Consider the following 17,165-nt stretch of genomic DNA (forward strand, 5'->3'; position numbering starts at 1 on the left):
GCGGCACGGTTGCTCTGTGTGCGCTGGGATGGGACATGGCTGTTTATGTCGATCGAATCGTGAATTCGGAATGGATCGGTGATTGATCAAACCAGGACTATGAGGTAGGAAATTGAATAAAAGCTTTTCTCTTAAGGTGTGCACTTAAGCATCCGAAAGATTGTCAGTTGATAAAAATGGAAGCCATTCTAAAATTTAGAAATAGGCCTATATCAACCCTGTCTCGATATTAGTCTGTTAAAAGTAGATTTTACCTACCGCACTAACCTAATTTTAGATCTAACGTTAGTCCTAACTTTACAATTGTAGTCTAGCTATTCAAATAGGTCCTACGATCTAGGTTCTCGATCTAGTCTATGGCTAGATCGACCTCGGGCTCTACCCTCTAGACCCCTTACATTGAGTTCTTGGTCTAGTCTTCAGGTTATTTTCATCGTAAGGTCTAGACTAACGTTATATTAGTACAGGTAGGCCGAAATTTGGAGATCTCGAGTCTCTTCTTAGTGGTAAGTAGTACTTAGTACGCGTATCTCGTGTGTACACGCGTGTTGCCGGCTAGCTAGCTGCTGTATCCAGCCGGCCAGCCACTCGTTTCACGTGCCATTGATCTGTACAACACACGCTCAGTGTGCTGGTACCCGTACCAGTCATCGTTAGACTCAAATTAACTCGAAATAAACCTCCTCCTGGGTAGGTTTAATTTAAACCCCATTTAGACCACAGCTGGACTTAGCAGAATACAAATTAAACCTAGGTTTAAACCTGGGTCTAAACTGGTGGTTTAAACCCAGGTTTAAACCCCCAAAACCCACTTTTAGATCCAGGCGTGGGTTTAAACTCGGTCTAAGTTTTTAGCAGAATACGGGCCATGAAGTCTGATGAGAAGCTAGGTGAGTATCTGCGATGCGATGCGGGGCGATCGGCGACTACTGTATCGTGTTGCAAAGCTGCGTGCGTGCGGTACAGATGCTGTCCCTGGCTTGGCTGGAGTGCTGGGCATAACTGCAAGAACTTTTCGTTGTAATCGGCGACCACACACTTTGATCCCGAAGTTGCGAAAAGTGTCCACACTGATTGACTGTCGACGATACGGCAAAGTTTATACGGCGCTGATGCTGCTACTGCTTGCGGGTTGTCATATACATGTACATACGCTGGATGTTGCGAGGCATGTTCTCTGCGTAGGTAGAGGCGTCGTGATCGTTTACAGAATCTCTATTCGTATTCCAGATCCAGTCACAGCTAGCTACAGCTAGCATGTCGTGCGCGTAATGTAACAGTCTGCGCGTATAGTCTATTAAAAACAGCGGTCCAACGCAAGCTGAACCATCCACACAGCAAAATAATGTGCTCCCAAGTCGCTACCCACGAAGGAACCGACAGCGACCTTGCTACTTGAGGGACTATGAAACCTATAGAACACGTGAACATTTGGGGAAAAAAAAAGTGTTATCATTGCATGTATGTTACTTGCATGATTTTGTCAGTTGACAACTTGTGTTGTAAGAGTTAACTTTTATGGTCATTTCACTATCAAAATGTGCCAGAGTGGCAAAGCTGATAGTTTGTTCAAGTTTCTGAGATAGTGAATTTGTTCTGGCTAGGGTACATGTGAGGAAATTGAAACATGTGTACTCCGTCACATATCATGTGTTGATTTGTTTCAGTAGAAACTAACAGTTGTTGGAAATTATTATGGTATGATGCAACATACACGTATATTTGTTAAGAGGTTCAAAATGAACAATGTTATGAGTTTGTTGGATGTGCTGTGCACTAAACAAAATATTAGGTAAGCCAAACGTAAGCTGTGACGATAGCATAAAGAAATCTATTTGATGAATGTCGAAAAGGATATTGTGTAAAAGTTGACACCAAATGACAACATACTTCAGGTAACAGTTTTGTTTGTATCTGTCTGTTATAAATTGCACACAAGTGATACAAATACCCGGATTTTGAGGATAGACAAACACTGCAAATACAAAGTTATATGTAATCCAGTTACAGGACTTCATTAACGTAATCTATTACCAAGTGTTTTCTGGGTGCGCATATTATCGAAAATTCCGTGTGAATTTATGACCTTTATAACACAGGCATATTAGAGCATAATTCGGATCATAGCTGATGTATGATAGAGAAAGTGATATTGAAGGTGAAAAGCCATAAAGGTGTAAACGTTATACATCTGGTTAACTCCTTGATATGATGTACATTGTACATTGTTGTGAAATTTGTGAAGAGAAGAGTAACAGTTGATTGGTTATACAACTGTACTGGTTTCTCGTTGAAGTACATTTTGGTTCAGGATATATCAAATGTGAAAAGTCTCACATAATATTATGTTTTAAAAAAAATAGTTCTAAGTTAGCTGGATTTTGATTACAGTGGTTGTTCTACAAAAGGCCAGTAATACCGTTGTACCGAGTGATCATAGTTCTCATCATAGTCACTTTAGATTTGTACCTTTAAACTCAAACATTGCGTAAGCATTTCATATTATCAAGGAGGTTTTATACATTGGAGTTCCAACTGGCTGTGATTATTCAAACAGTTGTCAGATTTCTATTGACGTACAAAGGAATTCCACAGGTGCACTTGTGCCTTTGATGATCGATGTTCCTTGCCGCCGTCTTGCTCAGTATTCTGAAGATCAATTTTGAACGTTATCATAATTTTGGCCATATTTTGCTTATCTATTAATTAAATGAAATGAAATTTCAATTAATGATAGAGCATGTAAAACAAAAGACATTGCCGTCCAGAAATTTGCGCAAAAGTGTAAATCTGAGCTGTATCATGTGAAAATGTTTAAAACTGTACCATCTTAGAAAGCTGGTTTTATCACTTTTCCGCTTAGTTTCCACAAATGAAACTAATATGGAATAATCTTCAAGTAAAATTCTTTATTGATAGATATATCAGATTAGTGCCCGCATATGCCCAGTCGAGTAATTTTCATCTTCATTTCAGCATTTTTGCTTAATTTCTATTCGCGCATCCTCATGTCTGTACCACCTACCTTTTATAAGAAGGGATAGCGAAAAGTAATTACCATCACAAAGAAATATCTTCCCTTGAAAGTGGCTAGTGATTATGCAATGAGACACGACTCAATTGTCTTCCTATCTGCGCGGCAGATCCTGTTTTGCACATGCTTCAAATATTTTTGAGCGGCGGCTTCGAACATCTATCAAAGGAAATAAGGCGGTTGTGACTCCATTCTCTAGAACCTCCTTGATATTATCATAGCCAATGGTACTACAGAGCACTTTAGGAATCGCGGTACTGAACGCACCACACAGTTAGAAATCAGCACAAATGTATGGTCCTATCCAAGGTAGGAAGGAATGTAGTATCCAGTACTTGGCCAATAATAATGTTGTGAATGATCTTAATACATTATTTGCATATCTGGCTTTCCATAAAAGCCATGTGGATTTCCTGATTTCTGTATATGACACACACAGAGTATATTGTATGACACATGCAGAGTGTACTGTGTACAACCACATACAGTGTACTTTCTACACACACACACACACACACACACACACACACACAATGAGTGAAGAATAAAGGCAAGAAGAACACATGTAAGTGAAAGCATGGACCACAGTCAAGGTCTGCTAGTCTGTTTATTTATCTGTGTATCATCCTAAACATTACATGATGTATAACAGTGCACACTTGAATGACTACCCTGGGAGTCATGCATATTCATGAGGATGATGAATATCTATGCGTTTCATATTATCACACAAATTCAGTAGTCAACTGATATACGTGTAGAAATGAAGAGCACACTATGCTTACACTAACATGAATACAACTCAAAATTATATCTTCCCCAGGATAGAGCCAACATTTCTCCTTAATGAGAGATAGAACAAATTTGTCATTCTGTTACTTATACTCCTGGATGGCAAAATCAATCAACCATTCATGAAATTGTCTTGTTAAGATTTGTGAAAAACATTCACATTACCACATGTAAATTACACAACTCACTCATATGAAGCATTATGATATACCCCTGTAAAAGAAAGTTATCTTGATTGGATATGTGAATTGGGAGGATTAAACACCGGTAATGCTGATTGATCGGCTGCTACTTCAAATAACATTATGTCTATCCTTTTTGACAGAGAAGACAAGCCAGCAGATAAGCCGATCGGGGGGGGGGGGGGGGCATGGTGAGGGTTAAGAGTGGAGATTTGTTGATTGTTGTTAAGATCATATTGCACCTTGAGGCCTATGTTAAACTCATTAAAATTATGAAACTCCAATACGCATTGAGTGACAATCTGTCAAATAAAAAGAAGAAGCTATGAGTAACACATTGAAGCAGAAATTTTGATCTGTGTTATTTGCTTTGTATAGAGGACTTTATCTATGATGGAGATGTGACCATCCATGCCATCTTCACGACCGCAAGGTAAGAAAGCGCAACGATATTCATGAGCAGCCTGAGAAGCATTCAACATTAAAATTATTGCATTGTGATGTTAAAAGATGTGTAGGGATCTTTGTGGGTAACAAATGATAATTGTTTGTTCCATATATTATGCAAACCATAAAGAGCTGACAGTGATATATATATATTTTTTTTAACTGTGTGATGTGAACACTAACAATGAGAAGTGAAAACTGCTAGGAAGATACAGCAACAATGAAAACTGCAGAAATGTGGTATTGAGGACTTGATAGATTAATTTTGAAGCATAGCCAAATGTCAAGTATTTTCTTTTTTTTTGTGATTTCTTTTTCATTTTGTGGTCAATGAAGCCACATTCTATTTTGCAACAGCAAACGTTTAAGGTTGTATTTATACCTCAGAATACTTGTGTGTAGGACCAAAACTTCACTTGAAAGCTTTGTTTTAGTGTGAAAGAGATGATGTTGATTTGTGCATACTGTAGTGATCTTTGAATAGATTGAATCGTGAAGATTGATGAGAAATAGTGTTGATATGCTGTATAATTTTGCTTTGTTTGTTTTTCTGCAGATATGCACCCCCATGTCGGCCCTGTGCACTTTCAATCTAACTGAAATTGATACAGTGTTCGACACAGGCATCTTTTATGGTTCTGATGGTCAGACGGCAAATGATTTGTGGCGTGATTACCGTGGCACTCCTGTGACCCCAAGACCGGGATTAGATGTGAGTGACACACCATTGAGAGTCAGCTGCTTCTTCACATTTTTTGAGTGAATTGCACTTTTTCTGTACTCTGTATACTTTATTCATAACATTCTGCCCAATGCTTATACAGTATGTCCCCAAAAATATTACAATCGTACTCCCACATTGATAACTTTCAATATGATTAAGCTGTCTGAAAGCTATTTCGGAGTCTAAAAATGTAACATCTTACCTATATTTCTCAAAAAAAAAAAAAAACCTCATTCAATTTGGTTAAGTGGTCAAAGAGAATAGGTTTGTTTCTTCCAAGTTTAGCACTTAAATGCTCTTGGAACTGTGTATTGATATGTGAACACAATGGGCAGAACTTGGAGTGAAGGGATTCCTGAAATGCTCTACAGAGATCCTCATTTTTCTTTGACCACTGAAGCAAATTAGATGGGACTTTCCGTGAGATGTGGGTAATAAGTTTTCGTTTCATATCCTGAAATTGTATTTGGATTGATTTACTATTTTTAAAGTTATCATTGTGGAGGGTCCCGTTGTCATTTTTTTTTTGACATACGGTATATCCATGGAGAATAAGACCTCTGCTCCCCATGACGTAGAATTTACTTTGTAGCTCTACTGAGCCAAAGTGGCTCGAGTGAGTGATTGCAGTCATTCACAGTACGATGTCTGTTATGCATTGTTCGTCATGTGTAAACATTTCAATTTTTCATATTTCTCTGAAAACTAGTGGCTGTACAAATGTTTATGTTGGCCAAACTTAGCTGGGATCATCAGTTGGGGGGGGGGGAGGGGGGGGGAGAGGGGATATGTTGGTGATGTCCCGTGGGCCTGGTATAGGGCATGGCCCAAGCATCCCAAAGTTTAATTTTTCCTTTTATTTTCATGTTCTCTTGAAAATTGGTGACTGGATTTTGTGCAATGCAGTGTGACTTGGTGATGAGAAAGGATCTTGAATGTATCGTGTCGTGTTTGTCTTGTTTCTTTTAAACACTGCAGTGTGGCAATCCAAATACTGATTCAGAAGAAACGTTTTTCCAGCGAGATTATCCCAATCTCAAACCCGATGCCACTGAAGAAGCTGAAGTGACAAGTGACAAGGAGCGTTTCTCTACGCTCGCCTTGTTCAAAGAAAGTCCATACACTTTATTAATTGGTTCAGGTAAGACTGAGTGAAAATTAATTTCATATCTCACTAATCTCATCTCACAAATATATGTGACAAGTCCTCGCATTACCTTCATAAGATTTCAGTCCCCAAGAAAAATACAAAGTGAGGTGATATATGTCTATTTTATTATCCATGTTTGAAATACTGTAGAATCAGTGTATGAGACTTTGTTTTTGCTTCTTTAGGTGGAAAATGTACCAAAAGTGCAAGATGCACCTTTTTAATTATGAACATGCACAGCAGGATCAGCACAATCATGTCCTCGAATGAACAGAGATTTATCACCGGGTGAGGAGCTTATTTGCCTATCCTCAATTATAGCTATACTGTAAAACGAGGAATGTTCCCGTGTATTTTAATTTTGTGAATTGCGCGAAAACGCGATTCGCGAAATTAAAATGTACATGAAAGTTTTTGTTTACATTGTATGCATTGAATGTTAATGGCAATTCACGAAAGTTTCATGCAGCGGAAAAGGCTGTTAAGCTCCAATTCACAAACATTCATGCTACGAAAATATTATCTTTTACAGTATCACATATTTGAATTGGAATATTTTGCATGTAACACAGCAAAATGTCATGACAAAGAGACAGTTCAGCATTGCAAATAAAAGAATAAAAAACACTCTTTATTGCTCTCATATACACCAAAACAAAACAAAAAACGATTAAGAATGAGGGACACATCTATCATTATTTTGTTCTCCTTAAACATGACTTGAAACCTGTTACTTCCATATAGGTCGAGATAGAAGTCATTCAAAATTAATTCTAAAGAAAGGCAAAATCAGCATCAAGAGGGAAAAAAATCTCTGCAATGTTGTAAACAGTGCCTGCACATTTCCCTGTCATGCAAAACTTATAAAGTGCTATGTTTACACATCTTGGTTTGCAATTCTGATATAGGATAAACCAATTAATGCAGTTGTAGTCTTGAATTTGGTATTCATGTCTCTGCTGTCAGTGTAACTTTGTAACACTGCTGTTCCTTCAATTTTATATTTTTAGAGAGTGGCTGTTTGTACCAATATCGAGTTGAAAGAGATATACTTTTGGAGAGTTGTGAGGTAAGTGTGATGGTATGACAAGATAAAATGATAAATGGAGGGGGGTTATAAATTTACCTTTAGACATTGAATAGTTTATTGGAGAACTGCAGACCAGTTTTGTATGTAGTTATTGTAAACTAGTGGCACTCTGTCTGTAGCAAGGCATTATGGAAATAAGATGCATCGACAGTTTACTGGTTTCCTTTTTTGTGTGTAGGGGAAATACTGGTTAAACTTTAGTAAAACATAAACTACAACAGTAAGCAGTGAGTTACTTTGTAGTTAGCAGCCAGCATGCATACTGGGTATGTGGAGCTCAAGTAGTAATGCCTGCAGCATCATTGATACACTTTTGAAATCAGCTCACCATTTTTTTTATTGTGAAATTGTGACAGCTAGGCCATGTTGTATTGAAAATAATTAAGATTTAGAACAACGAATAATGAATGATTACTTGTGGTCACACTGCTAATTTTGTTGACTGCAATTCCTGATAAAAATAACAGTGCCTTTTATTAGCTCTTCAGCGAGCATTCATCACCCAGCGTCCATCGTTGAGTGACGTCTGTTGTGCATTTTCCATTGTACATAACATGCATAAACTTTTTACTTTTTAAATTCGTACAAGAGAGAGTGTACTTTCAAGTTTCTTTATATCAGGTCCTTGGTTGCCTCCATTAGGACCAGGACCTAATTGGGGACCAATTTTCACAAATTTTCATCTTTGTTTTGAAACCTTTTGGTCAAATTTTCTTCAAACTTGGCAGGTATTATCACCAGTGTGAAAAAAAACCAAGTGGATGCTAACCCAACCCCCCCCCCCCCGGTTTCCAAACGCTCCTAAAGTTTGCAGGGTTCTTGTAAGGGAATAGCTTGCAAGAATACATGAAGATTGAAGGCTCGGTCACAAATGCCTTTACTAACTGCTATGAACGCCGTACGAACGATTTTTAGACAATTTCGTAAGATCTTTTTAAGAAGGCCGTACGAAACCAGCGTTCGCAGACCGTTCGTAGACCGTTCGTAAGTTCGTAGACTGATCGATGGTCTTTTCCAAGATTTATTTTAACTTCGTACGAAACCCTCTCTATGTAAGGCGGCCTTACGAACGTCCTACGAACATCGTAAGAACTACGCAAGATTTTGTAGGGTCGAGAGGCAATTCTTAGAAGCCTTAAATTCTTCCGTAAGTCGTTCATAGAGGGCTCATACGTCTTTCGTAAGAATGCCTTACGAACGGAGATTCGAACGGCGTTCTTACGAACAACTCGTCGAGTTTGTAAGGCGTTCGTAAGGGACTCGTAAAGCATAGGTACACAATTTGTGCAACTGTTGAGTTTTAGGGGGTATGTAGAGCCCACTAATGTCAAAATCGACCACTAATGTCATAACACGTCGACGACAAATGTCATAACAACCACTAATGTCATAACACGTCGACGACAAATGTCATAACACGTCGACGACAAATGTCATAATGACCACTAATGTCATAACACGTTGACGACAAATGTCAAAATCGGATTAACCACTAATGTCATAACACGTCGACGACAAATGTCAAAATTTCCATTTTTACTGCAAATGTCATAACACGTCGACGACAAAATGTCAAAAATCGGATTAACCACTAATGTCATAACACGTCGACGACAAATGTCAAAATTTCCAAATTTTACTGCAAATGTCATAACGCGTCACAGGGGCATATCCAGGAATTCCGTCAAGGGGAGGCGCCTTTACAAAATCAAAGGCTGGCGAGACCCCCCCCCCCCCCCCCCCCCATTTTCTTATTTTTATTTCTGTTAACAAAATATAGAGAGAGGGCACCAGAGGGGGATGCGCCCCCTCTCGATCCGCGATTGCGTCAACCGCAAATGTCAAAATTGGGTTAATCACAAATGTCATAACACGTCGACCACAAATGTCATAACGCGTCACAGGGGCGGATCCAGGAATTCCGTAAAGGGGAGGTGCCTTTACAAACTCAAAGGCCAGCAAAACCCCTCCCCTTTCTTTTTCTTTTTTCTTTCTTTTGTTTTAACAAAAACAGAGACGAGGAGGGGCCGCAGCGCCCCCTCTAGATCCGCAACTGCGTCAACCACAAGTCAATGTCAAAACCCATCATTTGCATTACAGAGACGGATCCAGGAATTCCGTAAAGGGAGGCGCCTTTACAAAGTCAAAGGCTTCCACACCCCCTCCCCATTTTTTTCTTTTTATTTATGAATCGGGAGCAGAGGTGGGACTAGTCTAGCGGGCGACGTATTTTTAGCCTAAATCAGTGTTTGGCAGTCAATAGAGGGCGCGACGATGTGGAAGTCAAGTTGACTAAAAATACGTCTAGTAAGAAACCTCCGAATAGAGGCGTGGAACCGGGTGTGGCATGACAGTTGTCAGTCGTCAACTCTCGAAGTTTTATTGGCTGAGCATCGGATGTCAATCAAAACACGTCGCAGAGCCCGAAGAAATGCTAGTCTACTCTCCTAGGTATACTACAGATAATCTTTCAATAAAAATACAGTTTGCCTGTCTCTTTCAGCTTACTACAGTATTTTTTCACCTCTTCTCCATTCTTTTTAAGGTGTATTACATTTTACCTTACTTCAAATAGAACGGAATGATGGTAATCAGTGCAACTGACTTCAGTTGTAAATCTATGAGGGTTTTGCACGTGGAAACTACGCCCAAATTACTGCCGAATGCAAACCTTCAATTATTGGAGTAAAGTCTACTTGATATATACTTTAATTGTACGTTTCGGAAATATATCTGATATCATTACTCCCCTCTATCATTTTTAACCTTGAGTTACCATATATTTTTGTATCAAACTTTGTAAGATATTTGCTTAACATCAATAAAGCTGCCGTCAAGACATCAATCTCTATATCGGAGCACCGTAGACTTTAAACAGGCATTTTCTGTCGTGTTCACGCGTGATCACACTGTCACGGAAGAACTCGTCCGCGGTACATGGGCGTCCAAGGGGAAAACAAAGAGGAGGTGTGACACAAAAAGATTCCTGCAAAGCCAAAGGCACAGGTGAACCATGGTGCATCCTTTGCAATCATAAAATTACGAGATGCCTTCTACGTGGTGCTGGCAACAAGTAAGGAGGAACCGATTCAATCTTATTCACATTTCTTTACAAATGCAAATTAGGACATCTTTCTGACCATTCCGAATGCATGCCAATGCAGAAAATTAAGCTAACCAATGTGGCTGATGCATACACACACACGCAAAGGAGAAAAAAAACCACGACCTTTTTTATCCAATTTCCCGGTTGTCAAATCAAACATCCACGAATGTATACATGCTTATATAGTTGGTAGCTCATGGTAATTCCTATACCTCATTTTCCTGGTTTTCAAATCTTAGAAAGTGCTTCGAGGGACGTTATACATTGGTTGAAAAGTTAAAGTTATATTTCCAGGTGTACAGTAGGTCAACGTGGCATCACAAAATATAGACATTAGGCAAATGTTTGGAAATGCGCGAGCACCAGCAGTATTTTTTATGTTTTTCTCGAAAGTGTGAAATATGACTAGGAAGTATAGGCGTGAATGGGTAAAGCATACTCTTTGAATATGGATGCACCTCGAGTGAGCCATAAGGACATCTGGAATTTACAAAATTGTTGCTCTGAATGCAGTGACGAACGATTTCAGATAGAAGCTTCGCTTGCATGTGGAGATTCACCATTCTCACTCCGTAGAAGATGTTAAACACGATACCGCTTTTACGCTTCGTGAAAGACCCTGTTTTCTCTTTTATCAGCACACTATTATAGTTTTCTTATCAAGCTTTATCCACCATGATTTTCTGCATCTATTTAACCAAATATCTGTATAAATAACTTGCGTTAGTGGTCAGCGCACCAAAGCCAGAATTTTCATTGCTTTGATATACGTTTGCCTGAAAAAAAGACACTTATTTTCACAATGTCCAATTCAGCTGACAAATAAAGTGACTCTGTTCGAATAGCGAAACATGGAAATGCGATCTTCTATAAAGCTGTAGATTCTGTCCAGCGGCACATACATCACCAGTCATGATGGAAGTGCCTAAATAGAGTAATAATTTATCGAGTAATAGATATGAAGTGAAACCTTGCATTCTATATGTGTGCAAATAGGCCGACAAATTACTTATCTCAACGACTACTGTAAAACATGCTATCATAAAACGCCAAGTGTCGTTTAATAACTATGGAGATATAGCATGGACGATTTATAATTATGATCATGGTGAAAATGACTTAAATCTATGATGATTATTATAACATATCAATTTGGGAGCTAAATATGAAGAGTTTGTTCGCAAAAACCGATAAGTCCATATTTGCCAAATGGAGATATTTGCGATTAAAGGTCAAGAAAAATAAAGAGAACAATAAGAAAATTTTTGCTTCTTTTGATCATAACTTCAAAAAATTAATATACCTTTATATGTAGTGACCAATATATCATTTAAAAGGTATTATTTTGTACTTAATGACAGAGGCCGTACTTCAAAATCTTCAAAAATGGACTTATCGGTTTTTGCAAACAAACTCTTCATATATTTGTAGTTTATGGATAAATGATGGAAATTTGTGACAGAGGCGCTGAAACGCTTTCTGTATTGCCCTTCTTTTGAGAAAATAAGGTTGCCTGTGCTTTTCCACCATAATGTGCAAGACGAATGGGTCAGTATAATAATAATATGAATACAGTTTAATCATCCATATAACACATATTTTATCTCAAATGGCCATGATATAGTCGAGATAGCATTTATATTAGAAAGCAAAGGGGATTAAAGTTATGTTGGCTTTGAGAAAAGCAATAATGTTGTTCAATCTTGCTATTTTTGCCCATTATTTTATAAACTGGAAATTTATTCCAATAGGCCTACATTTGCAAATAGGCCTATATTGTGTTATACACTATGTGTCATATGATGTTCACTCACCTGAACCAAATTCGGTTTGTAGTTCAGTCATAGTACACATAACAATGTGATTAGTTAGTTACAATTGAAGAGTTTGTTTGCAAAAACCGATAAGTCCATATTTGCCAAATGGAGATAGTTGCAATTAAAGGTCAAGAAAAATAAAGAGAATGATAGGAAAATATTTGCTTCTTTTGGCCATAACTTCAAAAATGTACCTTTATAATGTAGTGACCAATATAATCATTTAAAAGGCATTATTTTGTACTTTATGCAATGTTATTATATGACAGAGACCGTACTTCAAAATCTTCAAAAATGAACTTATCGGTTTTTGCGAATAAACTCTTCAATTCTACCAGTGGGTTGCAGTTTGCTCCAGTGCAGGGCTTGTGTATTGAAGTGCACTGATCATAATTCATAATAATGTTGCTTATATTCCCTTCAAAAACAAGAAGACCAATTAAACACGGTTTTTATTAAGATGCGAGCGAACCCTGACGATAAGAGCAGATCATTTAAAAGGAATCCTAGAAACTATAAAAAAAATGTTATCGAAATGCTGTGTAGGCCTATCCAACACAAAGAGATGGGTACTATTCATTAGTAGCAGTAAAAAACATGTAACGAGGCAATGCAGATCATTAAAGGCATTGTTTACCATTGGGAGTAGTGATTTAAAAATGTTTGAATTATCATGTCAATTTTGATGCATTTGTATAGGTCAGTTGTATAAAAAAGCCCCGACCAATAAAGCCTTACTCAATAAACTAAAACTTAATATGGTTTAGTCTAGCTACATGTTTTATTATAACTATTGTACCCAATTTGTAAATCAACAATACATAGTACTTAATTTTTACATTTGTCGTTTCTATCCCTAATCCAAATTTTAGAAATATTTTGAAGCACTTAAGATGGACTTTTGTTTCATCTGGACATGGTAGATAATGCCTTTAATTCAGTAGAGTATTTTGAACTTGATCTACTCCCGTATCTAATCATTATCACTGTCACTATTCCCTTCTTGTGCATCAGCATACTCGTTCATAGGCCAAACATCTGAGCCATCTTCAGACGTGAGATCATCAAGTTCAATGTTCTCTCTTTATGAAAGCTCAGTTTCACTTCTTCCCAGACAAGTGTAATAAAGTGTTCTTGTATACTTCAATATATCAGCACATGAAAAGTGATACCTCCTGAGAAATCCATTCTTGGTCATAATTATGTACGTTGCATTCAGTGATAATTTTGTTTATGGTGGCCTGGGGCAAGTATGAGGATTTGTCGTCAGTACTCATACTTGGCATTTGTCACCATTGAGCCTCATTCCCCTGTCGGATGCCCATTTTTTTTTCAGTTGAAATAAATCTTGCAACTTGATATAATCACGCTAAGACTTGACTTATTATTATTTTTTTAATTGGCAGTCATCTACCAAAAGGCGTAATGAGTCGGGACTTGAGAGTATTTGGTAGGTCGTTTATTCAGAACAAAAATAGTAACCGCTTGAGAACCGTTCGGTAACGTATCGAAAGCTTTGGAGACATACAAAAGGATGGTGTCAGTCTGGACCTTCTTGTCATGGGCAAGAAAAAGATCATACATTGTTCTGAGGAGCTGGGCAATTGTTCAATCAGTAGTCTAAAACGGTGATTAAAGGGCGACGGGATGTTGTGATTCTCCAAATGTTGCAAGAAGGCTTACATATCATCTGCTCATGTTTTTAACACATCACGGATGTCAGGGAGACAGGTCTATAATTGCTTGGTTGATGCGTATCATGCGTGTCCTCCAAATCCAAAGCATTTGTAATTTTGAGAAAACTTTTTAATATACATAGCGATTTAATGCATTATTTAAGCATATTGTTGGTTGAATCGATCTTGTCACTGTTGCCTCTCATTTTCGTCACCCTATACATACAACTGTCTCATGTATTTAAAGGACAAGTTCACCTTCATAGACATGTGGGTTAAGTGAATGCAGCAATATCAGCAGAACACATTAGTGATAATTTAATGGAAATCGGACAATCCGTTCAAAGGTTATACATTTTTGAAGTTTCTGCTTAGTCATGGCTAGATGACAAGACTACTTTGGCTTGTGATGTCACATGTGTACAACAATATAACAAAGTACATTTTATAAAGAAAATCAAACATGTTTCCACTTTTCTCGCATAAAAAAGAACAATCGACTTCTCTACTTCAGAAGGCGAGGGGGGTAATGTTTCTTTAAATATAACAATAACAAGTCCAGGAAATAAGCACTTTATTCAAAAAGCGAAGTTTTCCTCTTATCATTTTCCTCATATGGTTCTATGCATATGACATCATAGTCTTCTCATGAAGCAGTGATTGTGCAGATAATTTACAAATTCATAACTTTTAAACGGATTGTCAAGTTTTCCTCAAACTTTCACTGATGTGTTCTACTAAATATTGTTGCATTCACTTAACCCTCATGTCTATGAAGGTGAACTTGTCCTTTAAGTACATGAGACAGTTGTACATGTTGTACATATAGGGTGACGAAAATGAGAGAGTCAACATGACAAAAACGATTCAGCCAACAAAATGCATTCACTCAATCCACGTGTCTAGTCAGGTGAACTTGTCCTTGAAGAACTCGAATGCAAAGCATATATCTCTGCGACAAAAACATTTTGAAATAGTTCATTGAGAAGCCTGTACGTCTAAACAAATTGGTGTAACGATTTGATGTAATATTTTAGCATATTGTTGGTTTAATCCATTTCGTCACCGCTGTTGCCCTTTTTCGTCACCCTTTATTCACTTTGCCATCATTTATTTGAGCCTTTAATCTAGAACACTTGTCTCTGGGAGAAAACATATTGATGTAGAGCATTTGGAAGCCTGCAACTCTCAGCAAAGTGGTATTACGAGTTGACGCATTACCTAAACACATCGGGGCTTGATTAAATTTCGTCACCGTTACTGCCGTTTTTTTGGTCATCCTTCCTGGTTCTGGATGTAGTACGGTGCAGGACCTTGCGGTATAAGGCGCCGGGTGAGAGAGGGCACATTGGGAGCGTTGGTAGTCAAAGTGAAGAAGACTTTGCTCAATCTTTGCTTTGAAAACCTCCTTAATATACTGTTAACGACTTCAGCTGGAAGTTAATTTCAAACCAGGATCGGTTTCACAAAAAAGAGGGAAACTCGGTCGGTATACTGATGTGTTACAGTGCCTTAGTGTGTAATTAGTTTGATTTGTAACGTAATTTTCGACATTTTTTTTTTGTTACGTTACATTCTTTATATTTCTTTGCTGTTATATTTCGCTTGGGTCTTACTTTAGTGAAAACAATTCTAGAATGTAGGGCTGGGACCAACCCCTCTACCGCTTTGAAGAATGATTTTAATCTCCGGACCTGGCATCCCAAGGTAAGAGTTGGCAAGTTTTGTTTCTCCCTCATGCACGTGGTACAGTCTGGATCGCGGATAATGTAGTAACTGCATATGAACCGTACAGCTCTTCGTTGTGGGGTTTTCCCCTGTTTGTCAACTCTTGATGTATTTGAGCCATATACTATTCCAAAACACTTTTCTCTTTGATATAACGTCATGATATACGTAGCACGTTGAGAAGTAAACAAGTCTCAGTTAAGCGATATAACGAGTTGATGTACTAGTAATAAAGAATATTGTTGGCTGATTCGATTCCGTCACCGCTGCTGCCTGTTTTCGTCACCCGTCATTTACAACTATCTGATGCGTTTGAGCCCTCTAATCCAAGCCCACATGTCTTGCATAAAATGTCTTCATAAAGCACAATAAGAAGCACACAGCTCTTAATAAAGTGATATGACGAGTTGATTTATTACTTGAGCAAAATGTGGGCTGATTCGATTCCGTCACCACTGTTGCCTGTTTTCGTCACCCTTTATCTTCAAATGACTGATGCATTTGAGCCCTCTAATCTAAAGGACACATCTCTTGGATATAACACCTTGACAAAGCACATTGAAAAGCATGCATATCTCAGTAAAGTGATATGACGAATTGATTTATTGCTTAAGCAACATGTTGGCTGATTCGATTTCGTCACTGTTGCTGCCTGTGTTTGTCACTATTTATTTACAACTGTCTGATGCATTTAAGCCCTCTAATCTAAAGCATACGTCTCTTGGATAAAACGTATTGATTTAGCAAACTCAGAACCATGCAACTCCCAAAAGAGTGGCGTGACGAGTTGATATATCACGTAACCACATTTTGATCTGATTTGATTTCGTCATAGCTGGTGAATTTTTCGTCAACCTTTACGTACAACTTTCTGATGCATTGTAGTTGTCTAATCCAAAGCTCATGCCACTTGAAAAAAATACTGATAAGGTACATTGTGATATACGACTGTAAAACTTGTATAACAATTTGATGTATTAGCTAATCATATCCTGGACTAAATCGATTTCGTCACCGTTGTCGCCTTTTTCGTCACCCTTCGTGTAAGACGGCATCATGTATTTAAGACCTCGAATGCAAAGAGCATGTCTCTGGGAGAAAATGTCTTGATGTAACACATTGAGAAGCATGGAACACTAACTAATTTGATATAATAATTTGAAGCATCATTTAGACACACTGTTTGCTTCCGTCACCCTGATTGCCTTTTTCGTCACCCTTTATTTACAACCTCATCATGTATTTTCGACCCCTCTAATATAAACACATGTCTCTTTTATAAATTTCTTGATAAAGCACATTGAGAAGCATGCAGCCCTCAAATCCAAAGTACACGCTTCTTTGATAAAAACGCCTTGATAAAGCGCAATGCGAACCATTCGGCTCTCTGTAGAAAGGTATAAAGAGTGGAGTAGTACT

General features: G+C 38.0%; 1 protein-coding gene across 1 annotated transcript in view; it reads left to right on the forward strand.

Annotated features, from left to right (window-relative positions):
• LOC140235005 (semaphorin-5B-like) overlaps positions 1 to 17,165 on the forward strand; it is a 107,202-nt gene that overhangs the window by 41,950 nt on the left and 48,087 nt on the right. The window contains 5 exon segments of the mRNA XM_072315041.1: positions 4,387 to 4,441; positions 5,012 to 5,022; positions 5,025 to 5,167; positions 6,158 to 6,320; positions 7,340 to 7,398. Of these exon segments, the coding sequence (XP_072171142.1) occupies positions 4,387 to 4,441; positions 5,012 to 5,022; positions 5,025 to 5,167; positions 6,158 to 6,320; positions 7,340 to 7,398 (431 nt within the window).

This window comes from Diadema setosum, chromosome 11 (assembly GCF_964275005.1).
Source record: "Diadema setosum chromosome 11, eeDiaSeto1, whole genome shotgun sequence".
In the NCBI taxonomy this organism is placed as follows: domain Eukaryota; kingdom Metazoa; phylum Echinodermata; class Echinoidea; order Diadematoida; family Diadematidae; genus Diadema; species Diadema setosum.